Source organism: Ictalurus punctatus, chromosome 11 (assembly GCF_001660625.3).
Source record: "Ictalurus punctatus breed USDA103 chromosome 11, Coco_2.0, whole genome shotgun sequence".
Classification (NCBI taxonomy): domain Eukaryota; kingdom Metazoa; phylum Chordata; class Actinopteri; order Siluriformes; family Ictaluridae; genus Ictalurus; species Ictalurus punctatus.
In genome coordinates, this window is record NC_030426.2 from 5928411 (window position 1) to 5955031 (window position 26621).

Here is a 26621-nt window from a genome sequence, read left to right on the forward strand (position 1 = left end):
TTCATTGCTTCATCATTTACCATTCTCTGTGAATTGGGTGATTTCTTCTGTGATGCAATCAGACTGCCTTTTCACTACTACTGACAAACGATAGTGCCATCCAGAATTATTTGGACTCTTGATGAAATTGAGAAAAAAATTATATATAAAAGAATAACATGCATTTTATATGCATAAGTGCAGACCATTTATATTTTGAGCTCAAACTGGGAAATTCATTCATCTTCAGTAACATCTTTACCAAAACCTGAACCACCACAATATTTTATAGTTGGTATCAGATGCTTTTTTCTTGTATGAAGTCTCTTTTTGTGGCCCAACATGTTCATAATGCACATGACCAAAAAGTGATTTAGTCTGATTTGACCACAACACACAATTCCAGCTGTACTTCTATTGACACTTGCTGAAGTTCAGGGGCTGCATTTTGTGAGATGTCCTCAGGAAGGGCTTCTTTCTTCAAACACTACCAAAGCGTTTGTTGTTATGAATTTGACACTTGAAACTTCCGTTTTCTCATTGCGAACAAAATGTAAATGCAGTACAGCTTCCAGTAGAGGACATATTCCAGCCATCATATCCATCGTGTGCAGCGGAAAGGAGACATCATACGCTGTCTTTTGGGACACTGGTTTTTTTATTCTTATTCAGGTAGTGAGAAATGAAGATAAAAGAAACGAAGATAAAATTATATATTATAACAAATGGCCATTATATTTTCCACATAAATAATAGCATATGTGAAATATATTAATTATGATGTACAGTATCTCACAAAAGTGAGTAAACCCCTATGGTATGGTCTTGGCCACCGTGCTGCAGCTCAGTGTCAGGGTCTTGGCAATCTTCTTATAGCCTAGGCCATCTTTATGTAGAGCATCAATTCTTTTTTTCAGATCCTCAGGGAGAACTTTGCCATGAGGTGCCATGTTGAACTTCCTGTGACGAGTATAAGTGAGTGTGAGAGTGATGACACCAAATTTAACACACCTGCTCCCCATTCACACCTGAGACCTTGTAACACTAACAAGTCACATGACACCGGGGAGGGAAAATGGCTAATTTGGCCCAATTTGGACATTTTCACTTAGGGATGTACTCACTTTTGTTGCCAGTGGTTTAGACATTAATGGCTGTGTGTTGAGTTATTTTGAGGGGAAACAAATTTACACTGTTACACAAGCTGTACACTCACTACTTTACATTGTAGCAAAGTGTCATTTCTTCAGTGTTGTCACATGAAAAGATATAATCAAATATTTACAGAAATGTGAGGGGTGTACTCACTTTTGTGAGATACTGTATGTTGTGGAGATAGAAAGGCGATGGACATAAAATACTACATGGTAATGAAGATATTAAATGTTATTATGCCAAAATAGCCCTGTAAGGTTGAGTTTGCTTTTTACTATAATACAGTGTTCTCCGTTCGATATACAACCCCAATTCCGAAAAAGTTGGGACAGTATGGAAAATGCTAATAAAAACAAAGACGAGTGATTTGTAAATATACTTTGACTTGTATTTAAACAAAAAATGTATAAAGACAAGGAATTTGATGTTTTACCCAATCAACTGCATAGTTTTTTGAAGGTAAAGGTTTATTTTGAAATTGATGCATGCAACACATTCCAAAAAAGTTGGGACAGGGGAATTTGGGACTAATAGCATGTGGGACAAGTTGGAATAAGAAGGTGATGTGAAACAGGTGAGGCAATCGTCTAATCATATTATATAAGGAGCCTCTAAAAAAGGCCTAGGCCTTCAAGAGCAAGGATAGGTTGAGACTCGCCAATCTGCCAACAGATGTGTCAGCGAATAATCCAAGACTTTGAGAACAACATTCCCCAATGATAAATCGGTAGGATTTTGGGCATTTCACCTTCCATAGTGCACAATATAATTAAAAGATTCAAGGAATCCGGTCAAATCTTGGTGCGTAAAGGGCAAGGCCAAAAACCACTTCTGAATGCGCGTGATCTCCGATCCCTCAGACGTCACTGTCTTAAAAACCGTCATGAGTCTGTAATGGAGATCCTGACATGGGCTTGGGGATACTTTGGTAAACCTTTGTCACTCAACACCATTCGCCGCTGCATCCACCGATGCAAGGTAACGCTTTACTATGCAAAGCAGAAGCCATACATCAACACTGTGCAGAAGCGCCGCCGACTTCTCTGGGCTCCTTCTCATCTGAGATGGACAGTAGCACAGTGGAATCGTGTTTTGTGGTCCGACGAGTCGACATTTCAAATAGTTTTTGGACAAAACAGTCGTCGTGTTCTCTAGGCCAAAGAGGAAAAGGATCCTCCAAGCTGTTATCAGCGTCAGGTCCAAAAGCCAGCATCTGTCATGGTATGTGGGTGTGTCAGTGCCTATGGCATGGGTAACTTGCACACCTGAGAGGGCATCATTAATGCAGAAAGATCTGTACACATCTTGGAGCAGCATATGCTGCCATCCAGAGCATGACAACGCCAAACCACATTCTGCCCAGATTACAAGCGCATGGTTGCGTAAGCAAAGAGTGCGGGTGCGAGCATGGCCTGCCTGCTGTACCGACCTGTCTCCGATTGAGAATGTGTGACGCATTATGAAGCTCAAAATAAGGCAACGAAGGCCCTGTACAGTTGTGCAGCTGAAGAAATGCATAATGGATGAATGGGGGAAAATTCCACTTGCCCACACGCTTAATAAGTGTTATTAAAAGAAAAGATGACGATACACAGCGGTAAACAGTCGACTGTCCCAACTTTTTTGGAGTGTGTTGCAGTCATCAGATTTGAAATGAGCGTATATTTTCAAAAACAAAATAAATTTACAAAGTAAAACATCAAATAATATATTAACAATGTATTTTCAATATAGGACATTAGAATACACATACATAGAATTGAATTTTTCAAATGACTCTTTTTGATTTTGCATTTTCCATTCTGTCCCAACTTTTTCAGAATCTGGGTTGTAGTTCAATAAACTAGTGGTGTTTAGCTGAAAGAGGAACACAAGCCTTGTAGTGGTACTTTTGGCTGAATGTTAGTGCACTAGACATCAAAGTGCAGTGTATCACAGGAAGAATACTAATCAGCCTCATTAGCACAGAGACGTGCACCAATGATGATGCTGATGATGTTAATGATTATGATGACTGCTAAGAGAATGCAACCTGGAGTTAGAGAACAGTGCCTGGACATCACATCCACTAATATCAAAATCCAACAATATGTTCTATGCTTTTTAATAAAGCCTTAAAATAATTTGTTAAGTGTTTACTGACACACAGAAGAATGTAAGGACTATGGTAAATGATCTGCATTTATACAGCACTTTTTTAACCTTAGCGATTCTACAAAGCCCTACAAAGCCCTACAAAGATTCTACACCAATGGTAGCAGAGCTGCCATATAAGGAGCTCGCTTGCCATCGGGAGCAACTTGGGGTTCAGTGTCTTGCCCAAGGACATTTCGGCATGTGGAGTCACGTGGGCCGGGAATCAAACCACTAACCTTACAATTAGTGGACAACCCACTCTACCACCTGATCCACAGCTGCCCAACACCCACAACTATGGGTGTTGTGACATAATTTGAAGCAAGAAATATGCTGAATGATTTTTGCATTAGCCTAATTTGTAATATGCTTGTTCGGTAGGTTTTATAATGGTAGTCTTGGCATTCCAGCTGCTTCAGTACTGTCTATTACAGGGAGTACTAAGAGAGTTGTAAATGGGTGAGGGATGGGGGTCTGAATTATTCAGGGTGCTAAGCACTAAACAGGGGCCTTAGAAGATGTGTGTTAAGTTAGAGACTGGAGTGTCAGGTTCCTGTGTAAACTGCCCAGGATTTGTTTACTACCTTCATGGTGCCCTGTAAGTGGTAGCTTACAAGTTGTAATAACGTCAAACATGGAGGCCTCCACGAAAGTGTGTCTTTTGTTTGCGCTGTCCAAGCACATAAAGCATTTTTAAAAGCTATTTTAACCTCACGTTTACAGTTACAGGCCTGAGTGGCTATTGGTACTATTCTACTATAGTGAACTAAAACACTCATGCAACATTTTGGACTGAAATTGCAGCACAGCAACAACAGGGAACAAACACGAGTAGCGTACCAACAACCTAGCCAGAGGACAATAGCAAGTAGCTTAGCAACAAGTGAACTGGCTAATGGTAGTGATAACTCTAATGTTGGTGATTACTTTCTCAAAACAGCTATTAGTATGGTCAGTGCTATACATTTAACGAAGTACTGTGTCTGCATATTGATCTTAAAAGGCACTTTACACTGTTCAGTGTGCACAGCCATGGTGATTTGACATCACTCATGTGTCTTAAAGCAGAGTCTATTGGAGTAGTGTCAGGTTTCTGGGTAATCTGCCTGAGATGTTTAGCCTTACCCTGTGTGGTACTGCAGCAGGTTTGATAGTATCTGCACCCTAAAGATATACAGCTTATCAATAGCACCGTCAAGAGCGTCTACTCAGTAGTTATTCGTGCAAAATAAGGTCTAACAAGCCACTTAACCATATCATTTTATGGCCTAGACTCCCCCTTGCTTCAGTGGATAATCTCACCTCACCTGCATACTAAGAATTGTACTGCTATAATCAAAAAGACTGTCTTGTGCTCATCCCAGAAATCTTATTTACAATATGCTCACACTGAGCATCTTCTAATCACACTTAGTACGGTATGACTTTCCTCTTCTACACCTAAATACTGTAATAATTTATAATCCCACTATCTGGTATCACTCTATTGAGTCTGGTTCCTCTCAGGGTTTCTTCTTCGTGTCATCACAGGGAGTTTTTCTTGCCACTGCCACCTCTGTCTTGCTCATTAGGAATCGAAATTTACATACTGAAAAGCTGCTTTGTGACAACGTCTATTGTAAATGCAATTATTACTGAATTGAACTGAAAAGCATCACCCCGCGGTTTTTACTAATAGTTGTAATTCATAAGCAACTGTAAATAATTTTTTCAAAGATACTTTAAGGTATACTCTAAAGTACCTTATATTAAAAGTAGCATTGCTGCCTTACGGTCCCCGGTTTGATCCTGAGCTGTATATGTCTGTGTGGAGCTTCCTTCAGGTTCTCTTGTTTCTTTCTACCTCCCAAAAACTTGCCAGTAGGTGGATTGGCTATAAATCGGCCCTAGGTGTGAATGAGTGTGTCATCCGGGGTGTATTCTCACCTCACACCAAGAGGGATGGGCTACGGACCCACTACAACGCTGACCAGGATAATGTTTACTTAAGATGAGTGAATTACACGTGCCTTAATCACTACATACAGTACCAAACCATCTAACCATTCCATTCATATACATCGTTTTCTTTTCTTTTCTTTTCTTTTTTTAAAATATGAGCTGCAGACAGATTTTTCAGTACCCCTTCTCTCTGATTTTGCGTATTTAATAAAACACATACATGAAATAAACTAGAAATAAAAAAAACGTGTGTCAATAGAACATACAGTCCTTTAGAAACTCATGGTGTACTCAGAGAGTCGTGCGCTACTCCTAATTGTCATCCTCAAGACTCTTGGAATGTAGGCTTCATTTCAACCTGGAACACAGGAGTAAATTCTTTAAAAGGTTGAGTCTAATTGAAATGTTATGCTTGTGGTTTCATCGTTTTGGTCATACTTTATGTTTAAGCTGTAAAAATAGACAGTAATGACACAACAGGGACCCCAGAGATGAACTATGAGTGTGAAACTTGACTGAATTTTGGTTCCATTGCAGCCCAGTGAACGGTTTTCTCATGTTTGGGACTTCACAGTAGTAGTTTGGGATCAATAATAAATGGATGGGAAAAAAATTAAGCATCAAGACAGATAAATAATGAATATTGATTTCTGTGCTGGGCCAAAAAAAAAAGAAAAAAAAAGAAATGTAGATGTCTGTATACACAACCTATTTTTTTTCTTCTTCTTCTTTTTAGCCTTTTTCTCCCATTTTCAACCGGTCAGTATGTGCAACTTGAGTATCAGGGTTATATCCAAATATAAACCCAGGTGTATATGGTCTCAGCCGTGTTTAAAGCTGATTTAAATCCAAGTACTGAAACCACTTCAGGAGGAGATCTGAGAGGCAGTGGTTATGCAAGTCTAAATGCATCCATGTTTCCAAGCCACATTCAGCAACCAAACACATTACATCCCAGTAATCACTAGAACTGCAACCAAGACAATCTATTAAATAAACATATTTATTTATTTATTTATATTGTTGTCATTACTATTATTTGATTGTAAATGCCTGAATTGCGGTCTTCAAACATGGCCGCCATGGACTGCAATTCCCAGAACACTCACACATTGACACGGCCACTCTCACCTTCATTTTAATCACACATGCCTGCATTAAATGCACAGCATAATCACAACCACAGTATAAAAGCACTTTCATTTCACTCACTCTTTCCACTCTATTCCCTGTGTTCGTGACGATACCAAGCCTGTTTATCTCTCTGCTTGCGGTTCTGTTCTTGACCCAGTTTTGCCTAGTATTTTTTTTTTTAATATTGTCTCGCCACTGATTTTTGGTTTGTTGATCGCCTACTTACATTTGCATGTCTGCCCGTTCCCTCACATGACACCTGTACATCATTTCCAAAATATCCTGACAGAATTCTAAAACTGTGCTGTACCCAGCTATACACTACAGTGTAGCAATTAGAGCTGCTTTCCAATAACAATAAATGGGATTAGAGTGATGCCTGCTTATGTATGTTCACCTGAAATGTCTCATTTGTTTGTTATTGCTTTTGAAACAGGATAATAATTATTTGTTTATTAATAATTAGAATTAGATCATAGATAGTCAGCACTAGAATTTCAGAAGAAATGCACAAGCAAGTTAAGACAAGGTGCTGAGATAGCAGCTCTAATTTTTGTCAACTTCATATGAAATCCGGTGTAATTAATTTAGAATTTTGGCTGTTTTGAAGGTTTTATATTATACAGATTTTATACTGATGTACTGATTAGCTGTTTTTAACCCAAGGGAAAAAGTTAAATGTAGGTTTGAACTTTTGAGTTTTTTCTGTATGTGTCTTTATTGATGTTAATAACTGATGCACAATTTATTAATGACTTCAATCAATGTATCAGCTCTATTTAAAATACCAGCCTGTTGAATGTGACTGCCACACCACATGGCATCTGCTTTATTTTTCAGTGAAGGAGACGTATCACTCTGAATGTTGTATTCAAATTCACCTCAGCGCTAGTGCAGCACCTCAGCGTTTTTTGTGATTGTTGCGACTGGAAATACTCAATTTTGCTGCTGTTTTTTGACGTCACATGACGCGTCTTGACCCAAATCTGCTGGAAATCTGCGGTAATTTTGAAAAATCTCAAGCTCCTCCGAATTTTGCGGAGTTTGCTTGATTTTGCGTTCATTTCTGTGAACACAAAAATTGGTATTATGAAGGGCCGTTGTGGTTACAAGTCTTCTCTGTATTTTTCATCAGTTCTTAGTCTTCAAACAGCTACTGTCTCCTGTTTGTCTGGAATAAAACACCACACTAGCCCTTCGCAGAAAAGATTTGACAACCCTGCTGTGTGCTCTTTTTACACACACCCTGTCTTTGGACATAGTAATATTGTGTGCTGTCAGTTGTGCCTAATGCGTTGGGATACAAAAGACAGCAGATCTTAGGCATCTGGCCCGGTCATATCTGCCAGCTATCCATCCCTCTCCTACAGTGGAAAAAACAGTGATCTGTTTGGTGTGGGGTTTTTTTTAGCATTTGATGGATGGAGTGAGCTAATGCTTAAGACAAAGCATGTGATGATAACAGCCCACACAGAATCCTCTTTCCTTATCACTCCACAGTGTTTAACGCACAGATCAGAGCTAAATGAATGAGTGTTTGGAATTTGGGAATGATATAAAAATGGATATCTTTTACAAATATCAGTCAGTATGGTAACAGTGACATTTTGATTATGGTTACGTGTAAACTGCTAATAATTTGCTGCATAACCTGAAGGGTGGGGATAGATAGCGTGGGAGAAATGACGATGGCTTGCAGGAGATGATCCCACCCAGTCTCTCTGTCTCTTTTTTTTTCCTGCTCCATTTCTCTCGCTGTGCTGCAGCAGCCAGCCTCAGAGCATGCGGCACATGGATCAGGACGTGTTGCCATAGCAACCATAGTAACCCCCCCAACCACTATCTTCAGTATGACCCGATGAAAAGCAGTGTGGGTGTGTCAGTGTGTTAAAGTGTGGATGTGACTGGAATCCTAAAATAGACCGAAATAATGGAATATTAATGTACAGTACAATGAAGTGACTTGATTGGTTCCATTACATGGCTCTTGCTCGGCTTGGCGGAATGTGTCGTTTTCCATTTACTCATCTCTTTAAGTCTCTAATCCTGGCCAAAGGATATGTGCACTCCAGAGTCATCAGAAATATACAGCCATGTAGAAGTGCAATATTTTATGATGCAAAATATAAATGGAGTACTAACATTTTAACCGCATGTCGTTAAGTTGTAGTGGCAGTACAGCTATCAGACCATCAACTGACACACACACACACACACATACATGAACCAAAAGCATCTGGGGATGAAAGAGGCGCTGGGGCCATTCATGTCACTAACACCCATCACGCACTGTTTCATGCTGGAGCTTGCCTGGGAAAGTTAGCAGACCGTAGGTCATGTACTGTACGTCAACAAGGTCAAACTGGAACACCACTTTACTACTAGGTACATTTACTAGTGAGTCATTCTTCACAATTATGAAAAATTATTTGCGATGCTACATTTGATTTTTTTTTTTGCCCATGGACAGTGATTGGATCAAGATATAAAGGAAGACATCTGTCCACAGGGAAAGATCAAATAATTATCATAAAATGTACCAATCGGAGGCATGGTGGCCTATTGGTTAGCACGTTTGCATCACACCTCTGGGGTTTGGGATTCCATTCCTGCCTCTGCCCTGTGTGTGTTAAGTTTGCATGTTCTGCTCGTGCTTCGGGGGTTTCCTCAAGGTACTCCAGTTTCCTCCCCCAGTCCAAAGACATGCATTGTAGGCTGATTGGCATGTCCACATTGCCCATAGTGTGTGAACGTGAGTGTGTGTGCGCGCGATGGATTGGCACTCTGTCCAGGGTGTCCACCGCCTAGTGCCACAAGACCCCTAAGCTCCAGGCTCCCCACGACCCTGTGTAGGATAAGCGGTGCAGAAAATAGATGGATGGATGGATGGATGGAAGGTATTTTTTTGTGCTGTCTTTTTTGTGTGACATCTTTTAGACAGAAAGACAAAAGGTAGAGCACAGAATGCTGCTCCGGTTTCTCAGAAGATACTGACTTTGCCTGATGAAATCCTCTTGCAGTGATTTTCGAGCCTAATGATTAAAGAGACAGGCAAAAACTAAATGCAGAACATCAGTGAAGCATACTGACAGAAAGCATCATCAGCATGAGTGCTATGCTCTTGCAGTCTATCGTTTCTTTGGCCTTTTGCCACTTGGTTTTGAAAAGCACAGTGATTCTGCTTCCTTCTGAAGGAATCTATGGCTCAAATTAAGTTATTTCAAAGCATGAATGTTGGATTCAAAGTACTGTATGCCAACTATTTAGGCCTGCTGTGGGGTTGAGGGTATAAATGCACTAATATGAGTCATGTGTGGGTGTGTGAAAAAGACACTGGTTTGGCTTTGCATCTATACAGATAGAGCCTACAGTAAAAGGCTAGGATAGGAGACACGCCCCAAAACAAAATATTACCTCATGATCCTGAGGTAAAAACAGGGTTATTAATGAAGGTTTAGCGTCACCATTTGGACACATAATGCACATTTAACAAAGTTATGAAAACATCATTTGCCTTGTAATGAAAGCGCATATGCTGAAAATGTTTTTGTTCTGATGTATGTGCTTTGTGTCCACTGGATTTGATGTAATGAGGTTTGACGTAAGAGTGTGTGCTTTTAAACTTTAATCATATGACCCACTGTGTGATCGAATAATATATGGTTGTTTTTGCTCTGGATATATTACACTATATAAGAAGCAAAACATTACTCTTATATTATATCTTACTTTGAATGCTCGTAACAACTGTAATGGGATACCATGGAAATATTGTACTAGTTACAGTGTTGAGCATTTTTTTTTTTTTTTTTTTTTTTTAATGGAAAAATCAAAACTTGATTATCGAGTGGCCCTGATAATACTTCTATAGTAACTCACATTGGGTTGCAGTTGGCGGGACACATCATTACATCATTCAGCAGCTCAGATACATGAACGTCATCGTGTCACAGTTTCAGGCACAAATGGAGTACGACGCCACGATAACAAGTGAGAGTTGGTAAAACAAAACAAACAGAAATCAGAGTAAGGGTCAATGGATTTAGGAGTAATAGCTTTTTTTTCAAGCTGAACCTCTTGCTGATTTATCCTCATTGTGGAATTTATATCTTTACCAAGTTGTGAAGTTGTTTATCCAGAGAACGCACGGTGGTGTTTGCATGTGTTTCTTGTATTTTGTCTCGCAAAATGTATTATATTGGGTGAGAACGAGTAACCCGAGGTTGGATCAACTCAAGTTTGTATATTTATTGCTCTGTGGTTTAGCTGACATGCTAATATGATCAGGCTAATGTCTAAATTGTTTGACAGATTGGAAGACAAATATTGGATCGTATAGGAGACTGTGTTTTAGCTAGCTTGCCTGAGGTAGGTAGAGGTAGTTGGCTACCTTGCATCTATCAACGTTGGAAACTCCCAGAATAATCTCTGATGCAGGTACTCAGTAACTATAACAATCACAGTGATGTGCACCGTAAAGTAACTCTCCTCCAATACTGAGGAAACAGGAGCATGCATTTATACCATCAGAGTCGCAAATACTTGGGCTGTGTCCCAAATCTCAGTTCAGTACTGTCAGTACACCTCTGTTGTCGTTAGGATTTAGCCATACTACTTAGAGCACATTATGCAGTTTGGGATGCAGCCTTGATTCTCTCTGAGTGTTTATTGACTTACAACTCACAGCTATGAGATTAATGTATTATAAATTGTTCTTCTGCAAGTAGCTTACAACAGCATTTTTCTAATAAAGATGGCAAAATTCCAAAAATCCTTACATCCTGTAGCTTTGAAAATACATGTGGATAGAGGTGTGGTGATAAGGGGATGAATAACAATTGTTTATGGACATGATAAAGTTGTTGCCATGGTTACAAGGCTATTAGGGGAAAGGACCTGACTCAGTTTACTACATAGACTGTGGCCATTCCAGTCAGTTCTACCTGTAATGTAGTACACTGGAGCAGTGGTGGCTTGGAAGTTAAGGCTCTGGGTTACTGATTGGAATGTCGGTGTTCAAGCACCAGCCAAGCTGCCACTGTTGGGCCCTTAATCAGGGGCGCTGTACCATGGCTGACCCTGCGTTCTCACCCCTGGGGTATGCGAGGAAAAGAATTTCACTGTGCTGTAATGTATATGTGATTAATAAAGACTCATCATATATATTTAATGAAAACATATATATATATATATATATATATATATATATATATATATATATATATATATATATATATATATATATATATATATATATATATATATATATATATATTCTCCCAGAATTCCAAACACTGACTGTACAATCAGAGGCTCTTTAAGATGAGAAATGTAGACTAAACAAGTTAGCTTAACTGTTACCACTCTTAGGATTAAAAAAGATAATACATGAGCTACAGTATAAATGAGTGTTTGTGCATTTCAGTGGGTTGCAGCAACACTTATTAGAACATATTAAATCTATACCTGTGTTTAGTTCAGCAGTGACAGAATCCCTCCCTATTTTTACAAGCCAGGTTTAGTGAAAACAGGCTTCCTTGTTTGCTTTTTTTTCGTTTGCCACTTCCTGCCCACACCTATGCCTATGTATCTCTCTGTACAAGAATAACAAAGCATTGACAATGGTTTATAAATTTGCTTTTATATTATGCCTTTAGTTTTTAAACCTGAAGATGATGTTTGCTTTGGTGTCTATGTCTATGGCTTTTAATCTAGAGGCAGATTGCTAAGTCGTATAATAAGTGAAATAATATGTGTATCTGTGTGTGTAGTATATAATGTAGTATATGGTTTGGTAAACTGCCTCTGGATTAATGTGCAGAATTTGTCGTTTTTATATTGCCTCTATTACCATAGCCTTTTCATGTTATGTTATTATCCTTCTGCATTTTGCATTTCTATCAGTTGAGGAATAAAACTGTCAGAACCATATGGTGCATGGTGGCCATGTTTCTCAGTAACAGCTGAGTGGTGGGCGCAGTAAGTAGAGCTGATAAGAGGATCTAGTAACTGCTACACAAAGTAAAACTGATCAAACAGTCTTGGTGGAGATAATCTGCCATACAGTCTCTGCACAAAACCACAACTTAATAATGAAGATAAGAACTGTTGGCCATTCTTCACCAATTATAATCACAATGTCAAATGCAAAAAAAAAAGTATTAATAATAACAATAATAATGATAATAATAACAACAACAATAATAATAATAATTATTATTATTGTTGTTGTTATTATTATTGTTGTTATTGTTGTTATTATAATTATTATTATTATTATTATTATTATTATTATTATTATTATTATTATTATTACTACTATTACAAACAAGTTCCTTGTTTGAACACTAGGTGTCACTATCACGTAAAACCGAATCTAAAAGCTTATCAGATCCCAAGCTCTTCCTCCACCACCCACCCACCCTCTTCAGAATGTTAATAAGGTTCTAAGTATATTTTATTGTGTTTATGGCTGCACCAAAGTGACTAACGATATAATATTAACAATAGAGTTTTTACACTGGCTTTTACGAGTTTTTACGATGTCTGAATAATTATTTTTTTTATAGTGTGCAGAGGAAAATGACTGTTTGATTACCATAATCAGTTACCATAAAGAAACAATGGGCAATATGTAGTGTGTGAAATCAGTCAAATCTTTATTAACTTGAATATCTTTATAGCAAAGTGTGCTTAAAAAATGTGCACATTAATCAGGTGGCTGAAATGAAAAGACAGCTTAATGTGACATGATAGTGTCTGTCATGCTGTCATGCAGTTACATTTACAGCAGTGTAGTCCTGTTTAGATTTACGTAGTCCCATAGTCCTGTTAATTATTGCTATGGATTATATATCTCCATCTGGCTCCTAATAAGAACAGTTCTGGCAGCCTGTCTTAGACCAAAGCAAACATTTCTGGGTCATTGCCGTTGGTCAAGTCGCTCTGTCTGTGTTTGAGAAATGCTGTAATAGGCAGATGTGCCTGTGTTTATCTGAACACCAGCACTGATAAACAGCTCAGATTACATCTAGCTTTGTGCATTCATACATGTTGTTTTTGTTTTTCTTTAATCTGATAGATTTGTACCTACTGTAGACCTACTGTAAATACAGTCTGGGTGTTTTCACATATAAATGAACCATACTCAGTAGTGAGTGGACCCAAACAGAAACTAGGTGAAAATTACCTGTGTCTGTAGTGTTCACGATACAAGTGATTTTAGTTATCTTTTGGGGAATTCTTTTTTTAATAATGGATGGGCACTTAGACCACTTGTTGTTCACACCACTACTTCTTTAGAGCTCAGAGCCCAGCTGTGTAATACTGAATAATGGATCATATAAATCAAAATAATTATTTGACATGATGCTATCATTTGATTGTGGATGTAAAAAATAGAATTTAAGTGAAATACCAGAAGCATCTAGGGGAAAAATAAAGCAATGAGGAATTTTTTTTTATTATTATTTTTTATTTTTGGAAGAATCATCCAATACAACAGAAGGCCTAGCCATATTTCTTCCTCTAATGGAAGTGTTTGGCATAGACAAAATGCATGCATACACTACAAACATTACAATAGTAATATATTATTTCCCTGTCTCTGACATTATTATTATTATTATTATTATTATTATTCCTGCCTAATTACTTAAGCTCAATAAGGTAATTACTAGTTACACAGTGCCTCTATTGCCTCAAGTCATGTTGCTTTCTAAGCCTTCTTGCTTGGTCATGGGACCAAGTGCAGCCATTAAATTATTTTTTCACTTGCTTTTTTCTTTTTTAGTTGTGAGGTGACAGAAAACTGCAGCCACATATGAACAGTAGTTCTCAAGTTCGTTAACCAACAGTAAAGTAAAACATGAAGTGGACTGGGACCACTTTGTTTACACAAGACACGAACCAAACCGGCCACAAAATAAACTACAAACGAACCATACTGGGACCGTCTCTAGAGGTGGTCTGAGCACAGTTCACTTGAGGGCCCTTTTAGAGGGGCTTGTTTGTTATGTTCACATATGGGAAAAAATGCCAAGTCATCATTCTTATCATTCTGAGACCACTTGGAATGCTGAATGCAGACCAAGTGTGGAAAAAACTTTATTTATCCTTGTTTTCAAGGTACTTTTACATGAAAGCCAGAGATAGGAATCTTGTGATGCTTCTGTCTACAGACAAAATGACCTAGGTGACTAGCGGCTATGTGTTTACGACAATCCTCATATTACTCCCAACGTGTGCTCACTGTCCCTATTGAGATGCATGTATCCAGGGTGTGAATCATCTTGGGCCACACACAGAATGTGTATTTGTGTGTCAGACATGGTCAGTGGAAAGGCACCAATACAGCAGAAGGAAACAAGGGGGAGAGAGAAACTCTGAAAGTCTGAAGCTCTACTTGGGCACTTTAAGTAGTTATGAGCGCAAAATCCACACCGTATGCCAAGATACCGCCTAAATCTGTCCATACGATCAAGGAACATCGTGGCTAAAGTTTCACTCACTTTCCACTGGTGATGCTTCATACATTCATCGACATTCCCTTCTTTTCATGTGGAGATCACTGGGTAAAATCTCTTCCAGGTCTCCCTGCTGAGTTCTCACAGACAGGGAGGAAACCCTCCCCTTCAAAGATGCCCAGTAATGAATGTGTGGAAAACCTCATCGCATTAGACCAAGTCTAGCACGATGAGCTGTTATCTGGAACACCCCCCCCAAAAAAAAAAAACAAAAAAAAAAACCCATTACGTCTCACTATTACAGGCCTAGTCTAAACATTTAATATGAAGACCAGGATTAAAGACCTCCTGTGATCTCTCTTCAGCCAGATTTGTGCAGAGTGAGTGTTTTGTTGACATGGCAGAGCAAAAAGGAAGTGTTCCTTCAGCTCCTCAGAGTTCCTCATTCCTAAAATCTCACTTGTGCAATTACAAAGGGGCGCTGTGTTTCAGTCCACAAACATAGCTTGTTGCGAATAAAGCTGACTGGCGCAGATGGGACCGGTTGTACTGGTTTGTACGTACTATTTACTATCTCAGGACTATGGCTTCCCTGTTCAAAAATTAGCTTTCCCATCTGTCCACCTTGGCATGAGGAAGCCCTTTGTGTTTGCCTTCAGGAGGACCAAGCTTCAAAATTGCCTAGTCAGTGTTTTGATAAATCCCCCCTCCCCCTCAGTTAATTAGTTATAATGTAGCTGCATGTATGACCATATTATTATTATTAGTAGTATTTATTTATTTATTTATTTAGATTATTTAAAAATGATTCACCTTCGCGTTGAATTGAACATTACTGCAAAAACTTTCCACACACTGGAGAAATGATTGTAGTATGAATGTGAACTAGTTCATAGCATATTAGTGTATTGATCACTTTGGAGACTTAGCTAAGCGGTGTGATACATCTGGGTACAATTAGAGGAGAAGGAGAGGTGGAGACCGACGTGGTGGACAAGTCTGGGGGTGTCGCCCATACACTCACTCACTCACACACACACACACACACACACACACACGAGAGAGAGCGAGAGAGAAAGCGTAACAGAGAGCGGATAGATTACTTCTCTGACTGAACCGTTTGAATGGAAGCGATTTGAATTCAAGTCCAACGGTCGGATTATTTAAATCTGTGAGCTCGCGCTGAAGATGAGCGCACGTGCTGACGTCCGTCCCATAAGGCCGCGTATGAACAGGACCGCGGGACGTTTCATGTGAGTAAAACAAAACAATTTATTGTTTGTTTGTTTGCGAGTACTGGTTTGAAAGAAATGTTTTCATAACCTCTACGTGCGTTTAAGTGTTCAACTGACCCTCCTCCCCTGCTTTTACTGTATAGACAAGCCCAGGGTTGCTCATGTATGTAGAGAGAGATAGATTCAGTGCTACAGTGTTACAGTGTTGTCCCTGTAGTTAGAAATTGTTACATGAGTATCATGAGTAAACTGCTCTTAGAAGAGTTTTCTGTTGGGTTCAGTCTGTTTGCTTAAGCCGTTATGAACACCACAACAGTCTCCGTGATATTTGCATGAAGTTAGAGATTAGAGTCTGCTGGTTTCAGTCTAGTTTCAGTTCAGTCTAGCTCTATAGGTCTATTTTCCTAATGGGAAGTTTGGCAGCTCTGATACATGATGTGGAACATTTAGTCTGAGGTGAAGATTATTTCTGTCTTTTCCTGACTGAAGTGGCAAAAATCTAAATATGACTCCTATAATCATTTTTTCCTCTTAAACCCTTATACCAGAACATCTTTTGAGCTTTAGTGACAGTCTTTTGAGCTTGTAGTTTCTAACACTATTGAGAATCTATTTTATATAATATAATATATTATATTATATTATATTATATTATGTAATAACATGTAATATTGACCTCAACATTCATTTTTTTGGGGTTATTTCTTTGTTGTTGAAGGGAGTTTGGTTAAAGCGCTGTCACACTTGACGTTTTTTTCTATGACTGATATGTTTTCAGTTTAAATACTTTTAAGCATTTCTGTTCGGTGTGGTGTCATAGGGAATAAAGCACTTGCTGTTAAAGGAAAATCATTCACGGGATGGTGTGATGTGTCCTGGTGCGACCCACCCCACTACACCACGGATTATTTTCTTGTTACAGCACGCCTCCAAGTGTTTTACTCCTCTTGTACCACAGTGGTTTGCTACTGATTATGTTCTGTAATCAATTTTTACATTTATTAACGTATGGCACGTTGCACTTTTCAATAGTTGCAGTTGCATTGAACGTTTTGCAGAAGTGAGACAAGTCAGTTCCTGTTAACACATGTTAAAACAAGTGTTCCCTCACCCCAGCAAACGGGGACGTCCACTTAGGTCCGCATTTGGTCTGGGTTATAACGTTCGCTGGCGGATGTTCCGAGGACATCCGCATTTGGTCCGGTTTGTGACGTTCGCTGGCGGACGTTCCGAGGACATCCGCATTTGGTCCGGTTAATAACGTTCGCTGGCGGATGTTCCAAGGACATCCGCGAAAGTCCCATAAGCATCTCAAATGGCCGCTGGACGTCATGTGAGCGTCCTATGGACGTTCAAGGGGACCCTAAACACGGACATTTGGGGGACAGGGGAAGTTCGTAGAGGCAACTTCGGGGACGTCCTGGCGACCTGTTTTTTTTTTGGCAGCTGGGACCAGTATATCTCTTCTTTTCTTTTAATCTCTCTTGAAGTTAATAAGACACACAAAAAATTCAGTTTGCCATGTTACAGAGAACCAGGAAAGCAGGACTTCCTCTGTTTTGAAGATTCTCCAAAAAATTCTTCCAACTTGTTGACTGTTCCAAAGCACTGACACCTGGGACTACCTTTAGTAAACGTTATATAAACACCTACTTACAGAAAACGTCACCATTTCAATCACTACACACTTTTCTTTGTTATAATAGCAACCCATTTCTTTAACTCTCTTACTATTATACGTGGATTATGTGGCTTGTCCACCATACAAGTCAATGTGAATGAGGTGTTACCGTAGAAATGATAACGTATTAGAATGACCGCATTAATATAATATAAACCTGTGATTTGATTTACAGCCACCGTCACTGTCAGAGCTGCTGTTATAATGATAATGATCTTGAGTCTTTATTGGTCACATATACATTACAGCACAGTGAAATTATTTTCTTCGCATATCCCAGCATGTTAAGAAGTTGGGTTCAGAGTGCAGGGTCAGCCATGATACAGCGCCCCTGGAGTAGAGAGGGTTCAGGGTCTTGCTCAAGGTTCCCACAGTGGCTGAACCCCCGACCTTGCAATCAGTATCCCTTAGAGCCTTAACCGCTAACTAAGCCACCGCTGCCCCCCATAGATGATTATTCCACACCTTCAGACTCGAGAGTTCAGTAGCACCATGGTATAATGTTTTACAAACTCAAAAATCATAGGCTGTTTATAGAAAACGCATGTATCCATTTGAATAAGATCTACGGCTGTGTTTTGTTGTTAATAAATTGAGATTTATTACCATTTCTTTTATTTTGTTGACACCCTGTAGTTTAAAGTCTCTTTGGTCCTAATGTTAACGTATACCGCATCCTGGAGAGTTCTCATAAACTTCCACTACATTACTGCACTAATCATATAGGTTTAGAAAGGTATTTTTCAGCTTGGACTTCAGCTTACTTCAAAGAGGGAAGTGTAGCAGTTTTGATTAGCTTGAGGAAAACCAGAGAGTTCCAGAGAATACAACAGCTAGACAAGTTCATATTTAAACTCTCCTAGGTCAGGGGAAGTTGGGGGTGCATTGCTAATTAGAGTAGTTCTAAACTTTTAGAAATGTTTTTTTTTTTTTTTTTTTTTTTCTTCCAGAAATTTAGAGACGCGTGTTTGTCAAAGGAGGGTGTAAACTGACTCACACTTGGCTTGAAGGATGAAAGGTAGGACTTGTCCCAAAGCCCCTGGTGCTTTTGGCATAGAAATTGAATTTGGGAGGAGTACAACACGCTATAATAATTACAGCCATCCTCTAGCCAATATTTCAAACCCAAACAGCCACCCCACTCAGTCATTTATTATTTTCCTAAGTCACAGAACAAGCATATAACTCAAGCAGCCAACTTGGATCCAGTCCAGCAAAAACAATGGCTAGATTTTCACCCCCTTTTCAAGTTTGGGGTCGATTACTGCTGACCAGCTGACTTTCCTTTTCTATCTGTCTTTGCCCCGTCTTACAGACGTACATCTCGACTAGCTGAAAGCGAAAAGTCTGAATTGCTACCTCACACACCTTAAAAGCCCATTAAAAGAAACAGCTCCACTACATCAACAGACAGTCTCCTAAGCTGTCCATTGAGCATTTTTCTGTCGGAGTTAGACTTTGTAGGAACATAGCCGACTTATTTTTTATAATTTGTACTTCTCAATTTCTTTTACGCTATAAGAATTGCGTGATAATGGCTGAACGTTTCCGAAGACCTCGTTTTACAGAGAAATCTGATTCTTGTTAGTGGTCCAAGTCAAGGACTAGATGTCTTTTGCTGCCATCTGTTAACTTTGACCTTTCTGTTTACTGTGTAAATAGTTATGCACAATTATGCACTCGCTTTTAACCAATTTAGACTTAGCTAGTATCAAATAAATCAGGAAAGGCAACCCCTTTCCACTTAAAGAAACCTTACATCACCTTATCATTCTCTTTCTAAGCTGTTTCCCTTCTAATCTGTACATGGTACTCTGGTGGCCTTGTGGCGGCACTGGGAATACGGCACTGTTTTTCACAGCTGAGTAAAGCCAAAGAGAGATAGGATTGTCACAGAGTGTCGAGAAAGCAGTGGTCTTCTGCTGCCTCTTACAAAAGAGTATAAAGTAAACAGGGCTTGGGGAGACCTGCTTTTACAAGTTCTGCCAGAGCTATATCCATGACTGTGGATTTACCATGCTATCATGGTACTGTGTACTTTATATTCTGGCTCTATTTAATGCTTGTGGTTTTTCTTCACCTATACACTAAGTAATACTGTAGCAACATATAGGCCCATATTAAGGTGCACCTGTTATGCTTTTTCAGATATTACCTTTCATGTCGTGTGTTCTAGAGCTGTTTGTGAATGTAAAAAGTCTGCAAAGTGTCAAAAATCAAAGCGCACGACAAACGGAGTTATCGATTCCCAAAATAAGGAACCGATTCTGAACAGCTGAAACGAGTCATCAGTAATTCCAGATTTACTTCCTGTACTAACCTTTTGTTATGTAGGTAACAAAAAACCCGCCTCTGGTCTTCATTGGATGTTGGCGAACGTGTACTTTGACCCGTCCTCAAACACTACAGTTGAGGTTGCATCCTGAAAGAGTTAGGTTCATGTCTAGAAGACGCAGTTTTCTGCGCTCTGAAAGCAAAACCGCTTTGCATGGACTCCCAAAGGATGAGGATGTAAAGCGTCAGTGGTTAAAATTAATTTTAAAACGATACCACAGCAGTTCAACTCCGACCTCCGTTTATGTTCCCGTCATTTAACTGACTGAATCTAGCTGCATTCAACGCGGAATTTACGAAACGATTATTCATTAAAGATGGGCCGTACCCACTTTATTTGGCCCGTCTTGCCCCTCGGAATCACAACCTGTATGTATGATTATTTATGTATATATTTCTACAGTGTTCCAAATGCATGGTTTTGTGTTGTATATGTGTACAGCCAGTGCTCAGTTGTTAGCCTTTTAGCTGTTAGCCTCTGCTAACCGGCTAACTCACGTTACTGTCAAAAAACATATAAAAAATTACCACTGAGAAACGACCTGTTCTCGTCGTGCTTGCGATGGTGGTTCGGGTTCATCTTCCGACGCGTCATTATTGGACTCTGGCTCAAATTGGTAAAGTAAAACCGACATTATTACGGAGCTGAAACTCGGATATGGTAGTGGGAGTTTCCTTTCCGACAGGCGCTGTAAGCGGTAGACCAATCACAACAGACTGGACATCTGACCAATTAGAGCAGACTAGGCTCTCTGGAAGGAGGAGTTTAGAGTGAACAGGTCCTTGAACGAATCGTTTGTGACACTGAGAAAAAGAGGTGATGCTGCAGAGTAAATTATGAGAAAATGAAAGTGTGACCTTGGATGCATGTAAACCTACTGTATGAGACCTTTACAACAAAATTAGGCACGTTTAAAAAAACATAATAGGTGCACTTTAAGGACTGCATTAGGCCTAGATTATGGTCTAAATTTGGATCTACCTTATGTAAAGTTTAAAATCCTTTTGAAAAGAAGCACAGCAAAACATGTGCTTCATATTTAACACAGACAACGGTTGTTTTTTTTTGGTTTTTTTTGGCCAGGTTAACGAACATCTTTTGAGGTCTTTGCCTTTGATATGATCTCTGCTTTTGTCCTACCAGTGTGCAGGGAATCTTGCTGACACATTGTGTTGTAGTGTGTATGGCTCCAAAGTGCCACTCTTGCATTTTCAAAGAGTGCAAATGGAAACCTCTGTGGAAAGGGAATAAGAAACGTTGGTTGTTCTTGTGCTGTGGCTTTTGGAGAGCCATTCAGCTACAGAGCTGTCTAAGCATGCCCATTCTCTCCCCCGCACTCACAACCTGTGATTAACGCTAACTGCCTGCTTCTTAACTTTGCCTTCCAAGATTCACCAGGATGTTTTTGTCCTCCCCCCCCAGCACTTTGGCACATCTAATTCCCCTTTTCCATTGGTGAAGACCGTGCTTAGCCTGTAACCACTGAGCAATTTGGGCTCTGCAGGGGGGCTTGCAATGCCCATGAAATGCTGATTGCTGACCATAGATGTCAAATACAAATGAGAGGCATTTAAAGTAATGAATGAAAAATTGTCATGGAGAAAAACAGAGTATGCTCAAACGCAGAAAAACATTTCATGAGCATGCAGATTGAACGGCTCACACCGAGAATACATCCACTAAATGCATATCTGGATGAAATGTTAACCTGCCTTGAGAAATCAGCAAGGTTGTGATGTGGATTAAATGTTTGCTCAGTGTGAAATACAAGCTCTTCTTTATAAATGAGGTTTCGTAACGTCTCGCCCAGGGACAAATATAATTACAGTGACGGATTGGGCAGTTAAAGTGACTCCAAAATAACAATAATGGCTGAATTGCAAAATTTCATTACGTTGTCCAGGAAAAAAAAAAACAGCGATTTGTCTAAACATTTGAGTCTGCTCTATTTAGTACAGCAACAAAAGAAAACACACAAGTCGGGGGATTTTATAAATAATGTATTAAATATGTGCTACACTGCATGGTGAAAAGTTTGTGGACACTTGGGCATCACACCCATATGTGCTTTTTGAACACTCCATTCCAGATTTAACTCCTCTTTTCTGTTATAATAACCTCCACTCTTCTGGGAAGGCTTTTCAGTAGATTTTGGAGCATGGCTGAAGGGATTTGTGATCGTTAAGCCACAAGAGCATTAGTGAGGTCAGACACTGATGTTGGGTGAGGAGGCCTGGGGTGCATTTGATGTTTCAGTTGATCCCAGAGGTGTTCAGTGGGGTTGGGGTCAGGGCTCTGTGCAGGCCTCTCAAGTTCTTCCACTCCAACCGTGGCATACCATGTCTTCATAGAGCTCGCTTTGTGCACAGGGGCATTGTCATGCTGGAACATGTTTGGACCTCTTAGTTCCACTGAAGGAAAGCGTTTATGCTGCAGCATATAAAGACATCTTATTCAATTGTATTTTTCAGACCTTTGGCCATGTAGTGTAATTCTGCTGCTTGGTGAAGAGGTAGTTCTTTGTTTGAAGACAGCAAGTGACTCGGCTTTTCAGACAGCCCGATAGCGTTTACTTCTTGATGCATGCGTACCATGTACCTTAAGATGTAGTGGGTTAAGTTGAGCTGTGCTAGAGGATCGGGTGCAGGGCCGGTTTTGATGAGCGCCTTCGTGTGAGTGAGGCCTGGTCCATTTTTGGCTTTGCAGGCAGTGCCAAAGGAATACAGTAATATGGGATAACTCGGGGAGATTAAAAGATGGTCAGATGGTGTGCAGGTGCGGACCTCCCAGAAGCCAGTTGCAGTATTCCAGTCTCAATATGAAAAGGGACTGAACAAGCACCTGAGTAGCCTCTGTGGAGGGAAATGGCCCAGTTCTCCTGATGCTTTAAAGGAGAATCCTCCATGATCAAGTTAGCAGTGTCAGGGGATAAGTCTAGTTGGTTATCCAGAAGGGTGCATGAGGTTTCGGATGGTGTCATCTGAGCGTCCAGGGAGATCATGCTGTGGAGATGATCATGATCACAACATCATGCTGTGGAGATGCATCTCCAGGAATATACACCAGCTCAGTCATGCTGGGACTTAGTTTCAGCTTTATGTTTACAGGCTGAGGGGAGCCAGTCGTAAAAAGGCTCAGTATATGTAAGAAATGTTTTCTTAAAAAACCTTTCACAGGCTGCGTTTGAACTCTGATGACCTTGGAATTACGAGTGATGAAACTGAAACATCAGTAACAGAGAGCGAGTTTATAAAGCCGTGTCTGCAAACACGCGTGTAAATAATCACTGTCTGAAGATTTGTTTGTAATAACTAGGAAGGAAATGAGCAGGGTGAAGCAATCTTTTTTTAATTGGAAAGGCTAGCGGGATCCTGGGACTTGACTTGCTGCCGTTTAATTTGATTAAAGGTAAAGGAAAGCTAAAATCAGGCGTTCTGGTTATCTTACTTTTTTCTCTGTTTTTAATTGGGGGTGGGGGGACGGCCAGACGGACAGATGGAAAGAAAATCCCAGACATAAAATAAGGAAGTTTCCATATAAACAATTGGAAAAAAAAGTCAGATCCTATGACAAAATGGCATTTGATTTGTCTGTTTAAAAAATAAACTTAATACTTAAATTCTAGATTCATTATTTTTTGTTTCTGTTTTCCTGCAGAATAATTAAATATATGTGAACGCATGGTCATGTGTAGACAAAAATGTGTAGCTTATGATGATGATGTGTGGAGTATTCACTTATGTGTTGCAGGCTTCTGTATTATTAGTATTGCAAAAGCATTATACTGCTGTGTGTGTGTGTGTGTGTGTGTGTGTGTGTGTGTGTGTGTGTGTGTGTGTGTGTGTGTGTGTGTGTACTCGCATGCAGGTGTGGCTTTTGGTTATTATGCAGTGTGAATCATGCCATTCTCATGCAGGGCAGTAGGTAAATCCCGCCAGTCTGATTAGCAACAGCCAGATTGTCCTCTTTCAAAACACATGGACACCCCACCAGCTGAAAATCCAGACAGGACAGTGGAGGTGCATTGCCTTTCACAGCCAGTGATCTTTCCAACCATCTCAGTGTCATGAAGCCTCACTCACCATGTGATTATTCATGTTGCATATACCTTGCTAATGAACTGGAAGGGTGGTCTGTCTTTAACGTCCTGTTTGCTGCACATGCCACTTCAGGAGCAGCTGGGTGCTCAGCATGACTGTCTCTCAGTCTGGTCAAATAGTGGAGATGCCTGATTGCTTAAGAACATTGGTTAGGATCCCTGGAGATTTTACAAAATATTGTCAACCCTCTGTATGTTTTTTGAAATTGGTATACCAGAGATAGCAAGTGGGCCAGCAACCAAATCATAGACAGGATCTATTTGTTGTCAGTTAAAACTTAAAAATCCTGTTTGTTGTTTTTTTTTGTCCATGTCTGTTTGCAGGTGGGATGAGAGCAGCTCCATCAGCAGTGGTTTGAGTGATGGCTCTGATAATCTGAGCTCAGAGGATCTGAATGCAAGTTCCTCACTGAACTCACTACCCACTACACCAGTCGGCTCCCGACGGAACTCCTCCATAATGGTAAGTTTTCTTTCACCAGGATTGACTACATAGTAACTTATCATACGAAAGGAATAAAAACATCTGCTTTTGTTCTGCTTGAAAATAAAATAAATATATAATAATCAACAATGGGGTGTCGAGGTAGCCCGTAAAGCACCCTCAAGTTGATTATTTTCCAAAAACAACATGACCTGAAGTGTTTTATTCTTCTTATATAACAGCAATTTTTCAACAGTTAATTTTTTATCTGATTGTTCAGTTTTCAGTTCAGTTTTATTTGGTATAGCGCTTTTAACAATGGACATTGTCCCAAAGCAGCTTTACAGAAATATATCAATTCAGGATATAGATTTTACATGTATGAATGTATTCCTAATGATCAAGCCAGAGGCAATGGTGGTAAGGGGAAAAACTCCCTGAGACGCAATAGGAAGAAACATTGAGAGGAACCAGATTCAAAAGGGAACCCATCCTCATCTGGGTAACACTGGATAGTGCAATTATAAATAAATCCCTTCTATAAATGTGCTAATACTACGTGGTCAAATAGTGCAGTTGTGTAACCAGGAAAATTCATTACAGTTTTTACTTGAAGTCTGTTTTGTTGAACTTCTCCACTGTTCACTGATGGAACTGATTATGGCAATTGTAGTCCTAAGGATGTCATAGTAAATGTAGTCCTACGCCATCATAGAATAACTGCTCATATAAATTGAGGTCCAAAGCCATCTTATGGTTTTCAAGTGGTACCATCCTCAGCAATCCCAGTGATCTTTAGACTGCTGCATGTGGGGCCATCCTCAGTAGCAGCATGTGACTTCCAGTTGATGAGAACTCCAACCAGAAGTAGGGCATCAGGATGGATCGGGCAGGTCAGGAGAGCAGAAGGGATCAGGATCACTGGCATCTCAGGAGTATCATGTGTAGCTCGACAGAACGAGAGAGAGGGAGAGATTATTAGGTATGCTGATTGTCTTGTAATGGTTAAGGACAATGTATTCTGTGTCAGTGCAAGCAGGGACTCCGGCAAGACTAGCTATGACAGCATAGCTAAAAGGGAGAGCCCGAAGGTAACACAGACATGAAGGTGCCCTGGGACATAAAGCGGCCAGCATCCAAACATCCCAGTTCACCACAACACTGTATGCCTGTGAGCCCTCTAGATCTGCTCCTTTACCTAAGAAAAAACTATTTACAAAAAGCTTGACTAAACAAATGTTGTCAGTCTGGACTTAAACGCTGAGACTGTGTCTGAGACCCGAACACTAATTGGAAGACTGATCCATAACTGTGGAGCTTTATAAGAGAAAGCTCTTCCCCCTTCTATATCCTTCACTATTCTAGATACCAACAAATAGCCTGCACCTTTTGATCGAAGTAGGCGTTGTGGATCATAAAAGACCAAAGGTTCACTCAGGTACTGTGGTGTTAGACCATTCAGTGCTTTATAGGTCAATAGTATTATTTTATAATCAATGCAAAATTTTACTGGGAGCCAATGCAGTGTGGATAAAATCGGGGTGATGTAGTCATATCTTCTGGTTCTGGTAGATTATGCTTTAATACAGAAAGAGATAGATAGCTAGTTAGATAGAGAGATAGATAGAGTACTTGCAACCTTGTTTAGTTGCATCAATACAATACACAAGGCAGTAACTAAATAAATAAAATGATCATTAGTGAAAGAAAAAGTGACTGTAGTGCAAGTGATCGTAAAATGACGGTCAGTGGAATGTGTGATGGTTCATATGAAATGAAAAAAGTAGAATAAGTTAATAAATATATTGTGAAAGTGTTGTATCATTGCACAGTTAACACAGCGTGGGTGAGTTATATAGTCTGATAGCAGTGAGTATGAAGGACCTCCTGTACTGCTGTTTGCCGCTCTGTGGCTGAATCAGTCTGGAGCTGAACGTACTTCTCTGCATAGTCATATGTTTATGCAGGGTGTGAGAAACATAATGTTACTGTCAAGTTACCAATATTGTGAAATGTCCATGAAACGAGTTAGTTCCT

General features: G+C 39.7%; 1 protein-coding gene across 13 annotated transcripts in view; it reads left to right on the forward strand.

The window, feature by feature from the left end:
• The window catches only part of nav1b (neuron navigator 1b), a 100385-nt gene that overhangs the window by 41764 nt on the left and 32000 nt on the right, over positions 1-26621 (forward strand). For 12 of the 13 annotated variants that reach the window (XM_053683732.1, XM_053683733.1, XM_053683741.1 and 9 more), the window contains one exon: positions 24485-24623. In XM_053683732.1, coding sequence (XP_053539707.1) covers positions 24485-24623 — 139 coding nt within the window. Of the gene's footprint in view, positions 1-15670; positions 16064-24484; positions 24624-26621 lie in introns of those variants that run through there. The other variant, XM_053683740.1, reaches the window with a different exon arrangement.